This window comes from Microcebus murinus, chromosome 2 (assembly GCF_040939455.1).
Source record: "Microcebus murinus isolate Inina chromosome 2, M.murinus_Inina_mat1.0, whole genome shotgun sequence".
NCBI classification, from domain to species: domain Eukaryota; kingdom Metazoa; phylum Chordata; class Mammalia; order Primates; family Cheirogaleidae; genus Microcebus; species Microcebus murinus.
In genome coordinates, this window is record NC_134105.1 from 14,012,686 (window position 1) to 14,028,408 (window position 15,723).

At 59.9% G+C, this 15,723-nt stretch overlaps 1 protein-coding gene across 28 annotated transcripts in view; it reads right to left on the minus strand.

The window, feature by feature from the left end:
• Positions 1-4,744: 4,744 nt before the first annotated feature.
• Positions 4,745-15,723, minus strand: part of RAP1GAP (RAP1 GTPase activating protein) — a 65,310-nt gene continuing 54,331 nt past the window's right edge. For 4 of the 28 annotated variants that reach the window (XR_001155139.3, XR_001155137.3, XR_001155132.3 and 1 more), the window contains 9 exons: positions 14,189-14,320; positions 12,251-12,328; positions 11,273-11,382; positions 10,193-10,348; positions 7,954-8,077; positions 6,883-6,985; positions 6,410-6,544; positions 6,192-6,233; positions 5,571-5,782 (listed from right to left, as the gene is read on the minus strand). Coding sequence is in view for 14 of the 28 variants with exons in the window: in XM_075994827.1 (XP_075850942.1) it covers positions 6,225-6,233; positions 6,410-6,513; positions 6,883-6,985; positions 7,954-8,077; positions 10,193-10,348; positions 11,273-11,382; positions 12,251-12,328; positions 14,189-14,320 (816 nt within the window). In the remaining 14 variants the exon portion in view is untranslated. Of the gene's footprint in view, positions 5,783-6,191; positions 6,234-6,409; positions 6,545-6,882; positions 6,986-7,953; positions 8,078-10,192; positions 10,349-11,272; positions 11,383-12,250; positions 12,329-14,188; positions 14,321-15,723 lie in introns of all 28 variants that reach the window. The other 24 variants (XM_075994830.1, XM_012768703.2, XM_012768700.2 and 21 more) reach the window with 12 other exon arrangements.

Here is a 15,723-nt window from a genome sequence, read left to right on the forward strand (position 1 = left end):
CTGTGGAAGGTCAATGGCTTGCCCGAGGTCACGTCGGGACCAGTGGCAGGGAGCCAGGGGCGGTGTTATCATTGGGACAGGTGTGTTCCTGTTGGACTGGGCGAGCTGATGAGACCCTTTTAGCACAAGGCCTGGGCGGGGTGGGGGCAGGGGGCATCTCAGCAAATGGTGACAGCGAGTGGAGCGAGTCAGCAAGTGAACAAGTGAATGAATGAAAGGGCTGTTTAAGGGACTGTCCTGGGGAGGCATGAAAGGGCCACAGGCCTCTCTAGGTCCCCTCTCCAGGGTTACCCCCGAGATGAATGGACCACAGGACAAAGGTCCAAATCTCCCCTCCCCAGAAACAAGGCTCCCAACTTTCTGGGTCCCAGGAGCTCCCCAAGTCCAAGTGGCCTCCCTAAGGAGCACTGAGCAGCACCCCTACGGCCTGCCCCTAGTCCCAGCCATCCCCCTGCCAGAGGGTAGGTCACATGCCCTCGTCCCCACCCCACCTGCACCCCTGCCCAGGGCTGAGCTCCCACACGGGGTTGGGGGGATGAAATGGGGAAAGCTGGCTCGTTTCCACCTCCTCTGCCCCTCCCTTCCCCTCTGAAGCTCACTTTGGGGAGCCCCCAGGGTGGGGGGTGCCCACTCCAAGGGGCTTGGGAGGTAGGGTGCTGGAGGCCCTGCTGGCCATCTGGCTCCCGGCCCCACCCCTCCCACTGGCCCATGGGGATGGGTGAGGATTCTTCATTCATTCAACAAGTATTTATGGAGCCCCTACTGTGAGCAGGGCTCCCCTACACAGACCCCCCATGGCTGTGGCTCCACTGGGGAGGGGCTGGTGTTTATGTTTCATGTGCCCTCCATCCCCCTGTTCCCAGGCACTGTACCCACCCCCAGAAAGCAGAGCTCCCCATGGGCCACGGCTGTGCCTCCTCCATCAGACTGGGATCTCTTTCCCCAGGGATGGCTGTGACGCCGCCATCAGACTGGGATCTGTTCCCGAGAAACCTCTCCCCTCACCCCTAAAGCCCCTAGGGTTGCCAGATAAAACACAGACCGCCCAGTGAAACTTGACTCTCAGACAAACAAAGAATAATATTTTAGTATAAGTATGTCCCAAATATTGCATGAGGTATACTTAAACTAAAAATTATTCCTTGTTTATCTGGAATTCAAATTTAACTGGGCACCGTGGGTTTCTATTTGCTAAACCTGGCAACCCTACCCCTGGAGCTCACTCCCTGCTGCTGGCACTTGGCCTGGTCTGATGGCTCAGGTCGTGCCTGGACACAGCCCCCATCTGCCTAGTTCTAGCTCCTGGCAGCACCCAGGACTGCTGCCACCCCCCCATGGGGCCCCACCTGCAACCCAGCACCCAGGTGGACACCACCACCCACCACCTGGTGAGCACAGCACAGCTGAGGCCCGGCGGGAATGCTGTGTCTGGCGCCTGCTTGATGGGCTCAGAGAGAGGGACAGAGCCACAGCTGCAGAGGGAACCACGGGGGTCAGAAACAGAGGCAGAGACACAGAGATCGAGCAGATGGAGACAGAAGGGGAGAGAGTCAGGACACACAGACAGCGTAAGGCCCCCTGCCCAGAGCGGCTTCAGGACACCAGTGTAAGGGTGGAGGGTCCCGAAAGCACGTGGGGTTCTTCTGAGCAGACTGGAGTAGAGTGGGGGCTGGGCCCCCGAGAGGCAGCTGGGGGTCTCTAGTGCTGACAGGTGGGTGGGGGTCCATTCGGAGCCCACTCCAGCTCCTGCGCTCTCCTGTCACCCTGCCTCCCAGGGGCAAACACAGGGACATTCATGGCTTCCCAGAAGGGCCTATGGGGCAGCCAGAGTGGCTTTAAAATTAGCCTTGCTAACCAGATCTGGTTATTTCAGGAGGCTCCGTCCTGGGCTGTCCCCTTGGCAGAGGAGGAGCAGGGAAGGAGGGAGGGACCTCCACATTCCAGGGTCCCTGGCGGAGCACCCCTGTGGCCTGAGCAGCAGAGAACATCCAGGTCCCAGTCCCCTGGCGCCGGGCCAGCCGGGGCCTGCGGCTGTCTCTTTGGCAAAGTTGCCCCTGGGTTGGCCACGGATGTCCAGGGACACCCCAGCTGGGGGGCAGGGAGGACCTTTCATATTGGGTGCGAGTTCTGTGCCCGGCACCAAGCAAGGTACCCTAGAGGCCATGGCAGCCTCTTCACAGCAGCAGGTAGGGGCCTCGTTCTCACTTTGCAGGGAGGAAACTGACACGGGGAGAGCCCGCAGGGGAGGAGCCCCTGGGAGACAGGGGGATGGGATGTCTCATCCGCCAGGCACCCCAGTCCCTCCGCGGGAGGCCTCTTCCCTCCTGCGTCCAGAGAAACCTCTGGCTGCTGTTTCCGCCACCACAGTTATTTCTAAGCAGAGTCCAGCGCTTCCCGGAGCCCGGTGCCCCCCACCCAAGCCCTAATTCCAGCCTCCGGGCAGAGTGTCCCGGCTCGCCCTCCCCACCTCAGAACCCAGGGCGAGCACAGAGCTGGCGCGGGCACAAGAGAAACAGCGCTGGACACTTTGATCCCGGGGGCCAGACTCGTCCTCAGCCTCCCCTGGCCCCACCTTGGAGCCGAGAGGGGTGGGGCAGGGCGGGGGCCTGGGCCGAAACCCAGCCCGGGGGCCACCCCCCTCCCACAGACGCGCCTGGCACAAGCTGGGCAGGGAGGGGGCAAAGGCACACACGTGCACACGCACACGCACACGCCGCACACACTTTTTGAGCCCACTATGGTACTAGAGCTGCCCCAGGAATTTTATAAGTTATTTTGTCCTTTAATCCTCATACCAAGCAGCCAGCAAGGTCAGGACTATTAGCATCCCTACTGCACAGATGAGGAAACTGAGGCCCAGGGAGCCAAAATGCTGTGCCCAAGGTTGCAGAGCCAGGAGAGGAGCGAGCTCAGAACTGACTCCAAAGACGCTCTTAACCTTGGTGCTGAATGGTGGCCGCCCAGAGGGGAGAGGACACAGGGTCCGGAGGGGCGCTGAGGGCTCCAGAGCAGGTTCGGGCTGATCAGGGAGCATGGGGGGCTAGCAGGGGACCCTCTGAGCCCAGGGCAGCCTGCAGACAAACCCGGGTGGGAGGGGCTGGGGTTTGTGTGAGTCATGACCTCTATTCAAGGGTTACAGAAGGGCCCTGTCAGGAAAAGCATGGCACGGTCCCCAGGGTGTCCTCAGCATCATCCTGGGAAGGGGGTGGGGGCCGGCGGGGGTGCTGCCAGGCTGTCGGGGACATGGCTGAGCCCACTGGGGCCCAGTTTGGTGCCCGCTCCCAAGCCCGATGTCCCCAAACTTGCTCTCCCTCTGTGGTGCCACTCCAGGGGAGAGCCCTCACTCACCCGACACCCAGGCTGCACCCAGAGCCCCTGGACTCCTCCCGCAGCCCCGCAGCCCATGGGGTCCTTCGTCCTCTCACATGTGCCTTCTGACCCCTTCCGGGCCTTCCCAGTGTCCTGGCCAGCCTGTCCCCAACAGCCTCCCAATCCTCTCCTCCCTCAGCTGACACCATCCCCACCAGCAGCCGCCCTTCCACCTACGGCTCCCCGCTGCCCTCAGCATGAAGTCCCGGCCCCTTGGTCTGCTGTTCAAGGCCATCGCCTCTGTCCTCTTCCCTGTCCTCTCCATTGTCACCTTCTGCCACCTTCCCAGTTCCAGGTGCACTCTGCATCCACACCTGCAGTTCCCTCCCCCCAGGAGGGTCACTCCCTCCAGGAACTGGGAGCTGTCTAGGACCTGTTCCAGGGACTCTCCCCAACGCCTCCCTGCCCCGGGCCCTGCTCGTGGGCACCCCTCTCCCCTGGCCACGCGTAGCCCTTTACTCTGCTGTCCTGTACTGTGAGCGCCTGGGGCCTGGACCTTGCCCTACATCACATCCTCCTGCCCCATCCGTCCCGGTAAGCAATCCCTTGGCGCCCCCTGGTGGCCATATAAGAGGATTCACTGAATGTCACAAAGGAGAAAAGGAAATGGTCATTAAGTGAGCACCTACTGTGTGCTAGGGGTTTGATATGCACCAGCTCATTGAATCTTTTTTTTTTTTTGAGACAGAGTTGCACTGTGTTGCTCAGGCTAGAGTGCCATGGCATCAGCTTAGCTCACAGCAACCTCAAGCTCCTGGGCTCAAGCAATCCTCCTGCCTCAGCCTCCTGAGTAGCTGGGACTACAGGCATGCGCCACCATGCCTGGCTAATTTTTTCTCTATATATATTTTTTTAGTTGGCCAATTAATTTCTTTCTATTTTTAGTAGAGACAGGGTCTCGCTCTTGCTCAGGCTGGTTTCAAACTCCTGACCTTGAGAGATCTGCCTGCCTCGGGCTCCCAGAGTGCTAGGATGACAGGTGTGAGCCACCTCGCCTGGCCTCATTGAATCTTTATAACTAACCCTTGGCAGAGGTGCTATTGCTCCTATTTTACAGAAGTGAAAATTGGGGCTCAGAGAAACTATTAACAGTAAATTTCTCAACACCACCCAGCTAATAAGAGATGGTGCCCGGACTCACATTTAGGTCTCCCTGACCCCACGGCCATGTTCCTCCCCTGTGGGGAAGGGGAAGAGGGATGGGGTGGGGGGAGGGCAGTGCCATGGGGAGGAAGCCATGGGCAGAGGGCACAGAGCCTATGGCTTGGCCTTGGAGTTCTGACAGGGATAGGCTTGCCCCTGCCACCTGTACCACTGGGCACCTGTCTGGGGTCAGTCTGGGCAGGGTTCACACAAAGCCAGGCCCAACTCTGGGTACAATAGCGATAAATAGAATTTATTTTGTACAACTGTTACTGACATACACACAGCCACAGGGGCTTCCAAAATGGGTGTTGGGGCCGGGAGGCTGGCCTTTGGCGTGGCGCCTAAAAAGTGTGGACAGACACACACAGGAACCCGGACTCCCAGCAGCCGTGCCTGGCTGCCCCCTCCATGGCAGTGGGGGGGGGCAAGGCCTGCGACTCTAGGCCAGCTGAGGCCCCCGGCCTGCAGTGCCCAGGAGCATGGGGTGGCAGGGGTTAAGCTGGGTGCTGGCCAAGAAGCCAGGTAGGTCCCTATTCCCCCATAAGGGGTCACTTGTCTGTCACATGTAGGCAGTGGACAGGGCGTTGGCAGATCTGTGGTAGAGCCCAAGGGTCCAGGAGAGGCAATGGTCACAGCCAGCTCCCTGCCCTTTAGCCCACCAGGGGCCCCAAGGACCTCAATAAGCAGGGTAGGGTGACGGGAGGTCCCTGGGGGGACAATCCCCCCCTTTGGGACAGGGGCATGGAATCACAGTCTTCAGTGACCTCTGAAATCATCTTGTCCATTTGCAGCAGAGGCGTCCACAGAGGCAGAGTGACTTGCCCAGAGTCACACAGCAGAATCCAAACCAGAAGCCAGGACTCAAGACTCCCAGCCCAGTGCTCACCCCCACACTCACCCCCACTGCCTCTATGCTCTGTGCTCTGAGCTATCTCAATCCCTCTCCCACCTTGCTCCCCCTCAGTCCAGAGGGACACTCAGGGGTCATGGAGGCCCAGGGTGGGGGCAAGCCAGGCCTGCGGGCCTATTGCAACTGACCAATCCCCGCCCTATCCTGGACCCCCAGCCTGGGGGATGGGGATGATGCCAGCAGCTTCCCCAGTCCCAGGTCCGGATGGCTCCGCCCTGCAGAGACAGCCCAGATGGGTGGCCTAGGGGAGGTGGGGGAGGCAGGGGCAGCCCGCAGGCTGGTGTCGGCCTTGGGGGCAGAGGTTCCGTCTGCCTGGACTTGACACAGCATCTTCGCCTTGTGCTTCTGCGGCCTCAGCTGCAGGGTAAGGGAGAGGGACACCATGACGCAGGGGAACAGAAGCCTGGGAGGGAGGGGCCCAGCCTTGGAGCTCCAGGCTCCGGGCCTTTCCATCCCATGGGGAACCCCCAAACCTCTCCCCAGCCAGGAACTGCCGAGTCCCTTTCAGGCACCCATAAATCCTCCCAGCAATTCATGGGCAGGGTGAGGCAGCATTTATTAGCCCCATTGCACAGATAAGGAAACTAAGGCCCAGAGAGGGGCCATGACTTACCCAAGTCACCTAGCAACTGAATGGCAAAGGACTCAAACCCAGGCAGAGAGCTCTCACCCCAGAGAGGGGACAGAGGGACAGGGTGGAGTTGGCCCAACCCCCCCACCCATTCCCACTTTCTCCCACCAAACAAGCTGAGGGGCCGGGACTCACCTGCTCAGTGTCACCTTCAGGGGGGCAGCCTGGCTAACATCCCTGCACAGACAGATGGTGGCGGAAGGCAGGTGGTGGGACAGATGGAGACATGGAGCAGGAGACACAGGTGAGCAGAAGTTACTGGCTGTGCCCAGACTGGACGAACGACACCCCCTCCTGGTCCAGCCTCCACACCTGGTCCCCCTCCCAGGGGCAGCCCGGGCAGCGGCACGTACCAGCTGGGGCGTGTGCTGCTCAGACGCTTCCAACTGGATCTTGATCTCGGGACACGCAGGGTCCCCTGACTTGCCGGCATCTGGGTGGGGTGACCGCGAGGGGCCTGGGGAGGGGGGCAGGAGGGAGCCACCTCACTGGCCGCGGGGAGGCACCAGGGAGACGGGGCATGGATGGGCGGTCGGCACCGGTGCTCCCCAACCCCGCCAAGTCCCCCTCAGGAACCCCACGCCTAACTCCCCTCCTTGCCACCCCCATTATCTTTGGAGACCCTTCCAGAAGCCACCAGCCCTGCAATCTGCCCTGCCCCCCTAGGCTGGACAATGACCTATTCACTGCCCCCATGTCCGAGGCAGTCACGTCGCACACCCACCATGTGGGGCACGGGAACTGGTCCCCCTGCCCATGCCCGGCCCTGTCCCCTTCCTGCCCCAAGAGTGGCCCTGCGTGGCAGGGAAGCTGCCCTGGCTGGTACCTGGGGAGCTGCCCCCGCTGGTGGTGCTGACGCTGTCCTCCAGCCACGTGCTATAGATGAAGGAGTCCCGCTTGTGGGGCGTTCCTGAGGACGAGACGCTCTCCTGGGGATGGGGGACGTGGGGGGAGCTTAGCGCACGTCCAGGGCACCGGATGGCCCCCAGCCACCCACCCCCCGGGCTGCCCTCCACAAGCCCCACTCTTGGCCCTTCCAAGGAGGATGGGCCCGGCAACGTCTGCCCCAGGGAGGCCACAGGAGGGCAGGGTGGGGGCAGGCTCAGATCCAGCTGCACACCGCCCACTCCCACTCATTCATTCAACAAACATTTGCTGACGTTGTCCGGGGCCGAGCCACTAAGATACACGGGGCATGGTCCCTGCCCTCCGGAGCCCAAAGTCTGGAAGGTAAGACGGGCTGTGGGGAGACACTGTAATTCTAGACCCCGAGTCCTGGTGGGCAGGGCCTGGGTCTGCTCCTCCTTGCTGCACCTGCAGCACCTGGGACAGGGCCTGGCAGGGCACAATGCCCACTACAGGTTTGTTGAATGAAGAATGACAAGAGTGCTGGGGCCAAACCCAGGGCACTGTGAGGGCGTAGAGGGTGGTTCCTAACCTACCCCGGAACTAGAAAATCAAGCAGGCTTTCAGGGGGAAGTGTATGAGACTCGGTTGAGAAGGATTAGTAGGAGTCAGCCTGGCAAGGCCTGAAGGAGGAAGTAGGAAGAGTGTTCTAGACAGAGGAAATGGCACGTGCAAAGGCCCAGAGGTGGAGCAGGCCTGGGAGATCTGAGGGGCTGCAAAGGAGCACAGAATGTCTGCAGTGGTCAGAGATGAGACTAGGGAGCAGCCAGATCTCCAATAAGGCCAGAGACTAGGCTCCCTGAGGATAGCACCGGGGAGCCACGGAAGGCTTCAGAGCAAGGGAGGGTTAGCCTGCATTGCTTTTTTTGGCTGGGTCTCCTGATCACATCTCAGCGATACCCAGGTTCATGTTTCTACCCAGAGCATCTTGAGAGACCAAAGAGCCCCCCTCCAGGCTCCTGTGGAGCACCTGACCCCCTGGGCCCCTCACCAGGCCGGTGTCCTCCCCGTCCACGCCCTCCGTCTCCTCCACCACGCTGGCGAAGCTGCTGGCACTGGACGAGGAGCGGGAGAAGTCCTTCAGCACTTCTGCTCTCTGGGCTGCCGTCTCCGCTCTGCCACAGACGGTGCCCGTTAGCCAGCGTCCACCAAGCACCCCGGGCGGAGCCCTCCCTGCCTTGCCCTGTCCCCAGGGAGGCCCAGACTGTGGCCAGCCAAGCACCTGCACGGCCTCAATTCCGGTTCCTTGGGCTGCTGAGGCTCCCGGGGACCCCATGCAGCCTCCCCCGCCCCCGTGTCCTTCCTAATACATGGATCCGCCCACGTCCCTCCCCGCTCCAAACACTCTCCCGGCTCCCACTGTCCCAGAGAGTCCAGTTTCCTCGGCTCGCTGCCCAGTACAGCAACGATTACTGATACGAACGTTGTCTCGTGCACATTTGCTGTTCTCAGCGCTTTCACTGAGTCATCCCGGCACTGTCATCACTAGACCCGTCACCTCTCAGGGGAGGAGGCACTGAGGCACAGGCAGGTGGGCACACGGCCCAGGGGACACAGCGTAGGTGGCAGAGCAGGGCTTTGGGGCCATAGTCTACTCTTCGTAACTCCCTCACCGTTTCTCCACACCCAGGGCCTTTGCATCTCCTGCCCGGAGCCTTAGTCCTTCCTCAAACCCCAAAAAGCAAATTTATCTTTCAAAAATCAGCCATAGGCCAGGCGCAGTGGCTCACGCCTGTAATCCTAACACTCTGGGAGGCCGAGGCAGGCGGATTGCTTGAGGTCAGGAGTTCGAAACCAGCCTGAGCAAGAGCGAGACCCTATTTCTACTAAAAGTAGGAATAAATTAATTGGCCAACTAATATATATAGAAAAAATTAGCCGGGCATGGTGGCGCATGCCTGTAGTCCCAGCTACTCGGGAGGCTGAGGCAGCAGGATTGCTTGAGCCCAGGAGTTTGAGGTTGCTGTGAGCTAGGCTGTCGCCATGGCACTCACTCTAGCCTGGGCAACAAAGCGAGATTCTGTCTCAAAAAATATATAAAATAAGGCCGGGCGCTGTGGCTCACGCCTGTAATCCTAGCTCTTGGGAGGCCGAGGCGGGCGGATTGCTCAAGGTCAGGAGTTCAAAACCAGCCTGAGCAAGAGCGAGACCCCGTCTCTACTTTAAATAGAAAGAAATTAATTGGCCAACTGATATATATATAAAAAATTAGCCGGGCATGGTGGCGCATGCCTGTAGTCCCAGCTACTCGGGAGGCTGAGGCAGAAGGATCACTCAAGCCCAGGAGTTTGAGGTTGCTGTGAGCTAGGCTGACGCCACGGCACTCACTCTAGCCTGGACAACAAAGCGAGACTCTGTCTCAAAAAAAAAAAAAAAAATATATATATATATATATAAAATAAAATAAAAAATCAGCCATAGGCCCCCCTCCGGGAGGCCCTCCCTGAGTCCTCCTCCTCCGATGGGAATGACCCACCTGGGTGCCACATGCCTTGTCCCTGTTGCCCTTTCCTGCCTCTGTTCACCTGCCTGACCCATCGGCAGAGCCCGCTGCGCCGCGGCCCCAGCTCCATGCCTGCCCCGCCTCCTCCCCTTCTGCACGCAGCAACCACGCTCAGCTTTGTGAAGCCTCGCTCTCCTAACTGACACCTTCCAAGGCTCTTCATCGCACTTAGGATAAAATTCAAAGCTCTCCAACAGCCTCCAAAGCCACCAGCTAGCGCCTGCTCAGCGCCCGACCTCACTCCCGCCAAAACCCAGCACAATGTAACAATGTTTGCCCCGGCCCTTCACTCACTCCGCTGCAACTGCACATGACCCGTCTTCCTCTCCCGCAAGCCTGTCCCTGGGCTGCACTTGCTGTGCGCCTTGCCTGGAACCCTCTTCTCCCTGCCACGCCAGTCCCAGCTCTCAATTCAGCTGTCACCCTGGAGATGTCTTCCCTGAGGACCCATCTGAAATGCCACCCTGAGGCCTTCACTGCTCTCCCATGCCCAGCTTTGGCTTTCTCCCATCGTCACAATCTGGAAATGGCTCATGAGGTTGTCACGATAGACCCGCAGCGGTGAGGCAGGGACAGGGGGGCACGTGCACGGGGCCCAGCATGCACAAAGCGCGCAGTGGAGTGTGTGGCAGCAGCAAGGCTCCTGGGCAGCCCCGGGCGCCGGGGGATGGAAAGGCTAAGTCCACCACTCCCAAGCCCCCGAGCCCCGTGCGGCCCGAGCCCCAACCTGTTCTTGGTCGTGGGCATCTCTGGGGAGCTCTGAGTGGATGAGTTCTCCGATTTGGGCTCCTGTGAGACGTGCCCGCTGTCTGGGGTCTTCTGGCCAGCCGGAGGGCTCTCCCTGCGGGGCACACGGGGGCAGCGGGGAGATTCAGCACTGGGCCTGGCGTCAGGGTAGAATGAGGCCCAGGCAGTGAGGGGTCATGGCACCTCCTGCCTTGTACCCACACCTTGTGTCCTCAGGGGCCAACCACCCCAGAGCAGTCCTGCAGGCTCCCTGGTTAGCCCGGCCAATGGCAGGGCAGGTGCTGATGCAGCTCTACGCAACACACCAGGTCTCCTCCCAGGGAGAGGGCATGACTGCCCCGTTAGGGACAAGGAACCTGCCCAGAGATGCATAGCTAGGCCATGACAATGCCAAGACTGGAACCCAGGGCTCCCAGCATGCTGAGCGCTCAAGGCAGTGAGGACCATGCCCGCTCTCCTCCCAGAGCACTCCCAGGGCACCTGACCCCGCTTTGTGCGCAGTGCACCGAATCCAAGGCGGCCCCATGCTGTCGGCTGTGTTCTTATCGCTAGTCTTCAGATTGGCACAGTGAGGCTCAGAGAGGTACGATGGCTTGCCCAAGGTCACACAGCCCCAGTACGGTGGAGACAGGATTCACAGCCCAGAACCATCTGCTCTCAGCTTGCTGCCCTCACACAAGCACTGCCCCCAGGCCCCCACCGCGGCCTGCCTGGAAACCAGCACTGGGCCCTTCTACACATGCGGGGGCAGTAGAGAGAGCAGAGTGCTGGCCCTGGGCAGACCGGGGCTCAAATCCCGCTCTGCCCTCACCAGCTGTGTGACCAGCAAGCCCCGGGGAGCCAGTGCAGCTGCTGAGTGGATGAGTCCCCCTTAGCTGAGGTGCTGGCCCCAGCTGGCGCCTGACATGCAGCAGGGACTTGGCCACGTCGCCGTCACTGGTGGGGGATGGAAGCAGAGGGTGGGCGCTCCCTCCTGCCCCCTTTGCTTCGCCACTGACTGGGGGTCGGGGAGGGGCCGGAGGGGAGCAGAGTGCCGTCCCTCCCACCCCACTCCACCCACCTCTTCTCCTGCACCTCCTGAATGTTCTCGATGCCGATGGCGCTGCTGCGGCGGGAGCCAAATGGGCCCGACTTCTTCCTCGTGGGGCTCTTCCCGGGGACAATTAGTGACTGCAGGGAGACGCACCAACTCAGTGCCACCCACCCGGGGAGCCCCGTGCCCCCCACACCCTCTCCAGGGGCCCTGCTACCCAGGCCCTGAAGCAGAGGTGCAAAGCAAGAAAGACCCAGAGAGAATGTCCATCTCCAGAGCCTCCCCCAGCTCACAGGGGAAGCAGGCGGGCCTCTCCTGAGGTCACAGGGTCTAGGTCCAGGAGAGGGGCACAGCCTGAGGGGGCTGGGGCAGCCACGCTGGGCTGGGCTGGGAGGAGGCCCTCCTGCCCCCCTGCCACGGGACTTCATGGGACCTGCAGCCTGAGCGTGGGGGGAGGGGTGAAGCAACCCAAGCCCCTGCCCCATGCCAAGCTGGCCCCTCCCCAGCTGAGAGATCCCCCCAGTTTCCCCACACGCTGTGGTGGGATGCCCCGGGCACCAGAAGCATGTCCCAGCTTCTCTGGGAGGCAGGAAGGTGGGTGGCAAGGAGGCGCAGGGGGACAGGACCCCCCAGGCCAGTTCATGGTGGGGAGTGGGGAGTCAGGGCAGGGAGAGGGATGGCGCTCCATGCAGACTGGCGATATTGGGGGACGTGCAGCTGGGCATAGGGTCTTCGGGTACCGGATCCTGGTGGGGACTGGGCCAGGGCCCCAGGGGCCAGGGCAGGGCCAGAAGCCCCTGGTGGGGGCACTGGCTCTAGCACAGCTGCCAGGCCCCAAAGCAGGTGCTGAGTGCCATCGGAGCTGCTGCCACTCAAACCCGCACGCCCCTGGGCCTGTCCCGGGGAAAAGGGGGGCAACGTCCCCAATATGGCCTCCGTCCTGAGAGCGAGCAGAGAACAGCGCGTGCAGCAGCCTCCAGAGCCGGCGGCCCCGCGGACGACAACCTCTTCCACGGTTCCTATGCCTATGGCACTGCCCCGGCGTCCGAATCTACTCGCACTTTTCCCAGGAATAAGCAATGACTGGCAAGCAGCAGAGGGCAGGGGCAGAGAGAGAGAGAGAGAGAGAGAAGGACGGACAGACAGACAGATGGTAGGAGGGGAGACACAGAGTGAGACAGGAAAAGGAGGAGGACAGACAGGCAGAGGGAACAAAGAAGAGAACGGTGCAGGAGTTGGGAGAGAGAGGGACAGAGCAGGGAAGTGAAGGAGAAGTACAAGGAGAGACAGAGGACAGAGGAGACAGGGGAGAGAGATTGACAGTCACACAGAGACAGGTACACATGTGAGACAGCGAGTGGGTGGGCAAGAGCACACCAGGTGGGCACAGAGGGACACCCAGAGAGATGGGGACACAGAGATGGGCCCAGGGGAGGATCAGAGACAGATGGAAAGAAAGGGGAGGCAAAAAGGAGAAGGCAGGGTGAGAACAGGGGGCAAGGGAGGCAGAGGGGACAGGAAACCAAGTGCCAGAGGGCAGAGAGGTCAAGGGAGGAGAAGAGAGATGGGAGGAAGGGGAGAAAAAACAAGGAAAGAGAGTGGGAAAAGGAGGCAGCAACATGGAGACAGGGAGAGTTGTGCGAAAACAAAAACAGAAATGGGTCTGGTTACTGCCATGGTGGGTGCTGCTGGCCTGGCCCTGTCCCCGGGGCCCCTCTGCGGCCACCCACGGGAGGCTGGGTCACTCCAGTGGGGAAGAAGGGAGTGGTTGATAAATCTGGGTTGGATGGAAGTTGGGCCTGCTCCTCTGATGACAGTGGGCTTGGTGACTGCCAACTGGGCTTGGGGACAGTAGAGGCCCCACCTTGCTCCCCTGGCCAGGCCAGACCATGGGGCAGGGGTGAGGGTTCCCTCTTGCCATGTGACACAGCCTCACAGCACTGAGCGCAGAGCTTGGCATGCAGTAGACAGTCAGTAAAGGATGGATGGAGGGATGGATGGATGGAGAGCACAGCGGTGGCTGCAGTGTCCTGGGGTGGCCACAAGGCGGTGGACAGCAGCTATGCCCACAGTTGCAGGCCTCACCCATCTGTGTGCCCAGCACTACCTGAGTGTGAGCGGTAGAATCCCAGAGCCCGGCAGGCAGACAGAGGTCACATGGGAGGTGCTCACACAGAAGCCTGATTCCTGACACACGATAGGCAGCCACAACCACAGAGGCCCTGGCTGCCGCAGACACACAGTAGGAGGTGCTCACAGAGGAGGTACCCACACAGCAGCTTACTTCCTGGCACATAGTAGGTGTTCACTGACATCCAGGGCTTAGCACATACTATGTGCTCACACAGCAGTCCATTTCCTGACACACAGTAGGCGCTCACATAGCAGCTCAGGAAAGAGCACACAGTAGGTGCTTACAGAGTTGATGCCCACATAGCAGCCCAGGACCTGACACACAGTAGGTGCTCACAGGAACTCAGGGCCAGGCCCACAGTAGATGCTCACAGAGTGCATGTCCACACAGCAGCCCAGGTCCTGACACACAGTAGGTACCCACAGTCTAACACACAGTAGGTGCTCCCAGAAACCCAAAGCTTGACAGTAGGTGTTCACACAGCAGCCCAGGTCCCAGCACACAACAGATAGGAGGTACTCAATAAAGAATGTGACATAGAGGCTGCCCCAGAGCTGACCTATAGAAAGTCACACCCCAATATACAGGGGCCTGGAGGAGGGCAGGGCCAAGAGCTGAGAAGGGGGCTGCAGGCTCTCAATACCCCAGTGTCCCCCCATGGAGAGCAGTGGCTAGATCGGGTCCAGAGTCTGGGATGGGCACGTGGACAGCAGGGCAACAAAGAGAGGTGGGGCCAGTTCTCAGGAGGCAGGGGAGAGCTGAGGGCCCCTGGGGGAGGGGCAGGGGACAGTACAGAGGAGGGCACTCACTAGTCCAGTGGCCTTGGCCAGGTCAGGGTTGTTGGGTGTGAAGCTTCCACTGTGGCTGGTGGACACGGTGTTGGGCTTCTTGTTGCTTAGCCCCATGGCATCCATGGACTGGCTGCGGCTCCGGATAACCCGCTATGAAGAGGAGGGTGGGGGTGGGAGAGGCACAGGAGTCATAAGGCCCCTTCCCCCTGGAGAAACCCGGAGCCCAGGTATGTGGTCCCTCCCCATCAATGCCGCTCTGGGTGATCCCAGGAAGTCCCTTTCCCTCATGAGGCCTCAGTTTCCCTATGTGCCACATGAGAGGCAGGCACACATGGGCCTAAGGGTATTTGGGGCCTTGGTTCTGCCACTTCACTTCCCTAAGTCTCTGAGCCATACAGGCTGCTGTCCACTGAGTTTCCTCCTCATGTGGTTGTTAAAAGGACTGCAGCAGACACTGGGTCATGACCAAAAGTGTGCACAGAGAGCCCTCCAGAAACCTGTTTCTTTCCTGTTAGGGCCTCTTAGAGCTTTCTTCTTTCTTTTCCTCCCCGCCTCCCTCCTTTGCTGTTTTCAGACCAATATAAACCGCCTGCTTGCTCTGGGGCCAGGTACTTGCAAGAACTCTGTCATTCGATCCTCCCTACGAAGCAGAGACTAGCATCATGCCCATTTCACATGTGATGAAACCGAGGCAGAGGTGAACCTGGATCTCATATGCCAAATCCCATGCCTTTAACTGTGGACTCTACTGCCTCTGAGAAATTCTTTGACCTAATCTAGGTCCACTGTCTAGCACCTACCACATGTTGGGCCACTGGAGCCTTCCTCGAAGGGGACACCCCAGACCCGTGCCCATCCCACCTGCTCTCTGTCTCCAGTGGGCAGAGGCAGGGCTCTCCAAGCCTCCTTCTCAAAGATGGTCTGTTCACCTTAGTCCCACAGTCCCAGGGCAGGCCTGGGCAGCTGGGCTAATCCCCTTATGCAAACCCATAGCTCCAGCTCGGTGACCTGCCCTGAGGTGGGGGTGAGGCCCAGCTGGGCACCTGGAAGGTAGGCAGTCCTCCTCCTGTGGGTGGAAGAGATGGTAGCAAAGAGACCACTGCCTGGGGCCTTGCAGCCTGGGTGAGTCTAGGCCCTGTCCAAGGGGGAAGAGGAAGGCCACCTCCTCTGCTTTTCACTTTGGACAACAGTTGCTAAGGCAGATGGGACAGGGTTTTACACTTTGCTTCTTAACGTAATATTGCACTAACCTAACTGCTTTACAAATAATGATAATTGTATGAGATAAGTTGTCATTATCCTTGTATGAGACAAGTTGTCATTACAAAGAATAAATGAATTTCTATCTAATCAATAGATAAAGAAACTGAAGCTCAGAAAATGCCCAAGCTGGTCAGTGGCAGAGTTGGGACATGAACCCAGAGTCTGTGCTCTTAAAGATAAGCTAAATTAGGGACAGGCAGAGTGGTCACAGGCCATGTGACTTCCAACGGTCACTTGGTTCGCACACCCCTTCTGAGACCTCTATTTTTTCCCTCAGTTAAGACGGAGAC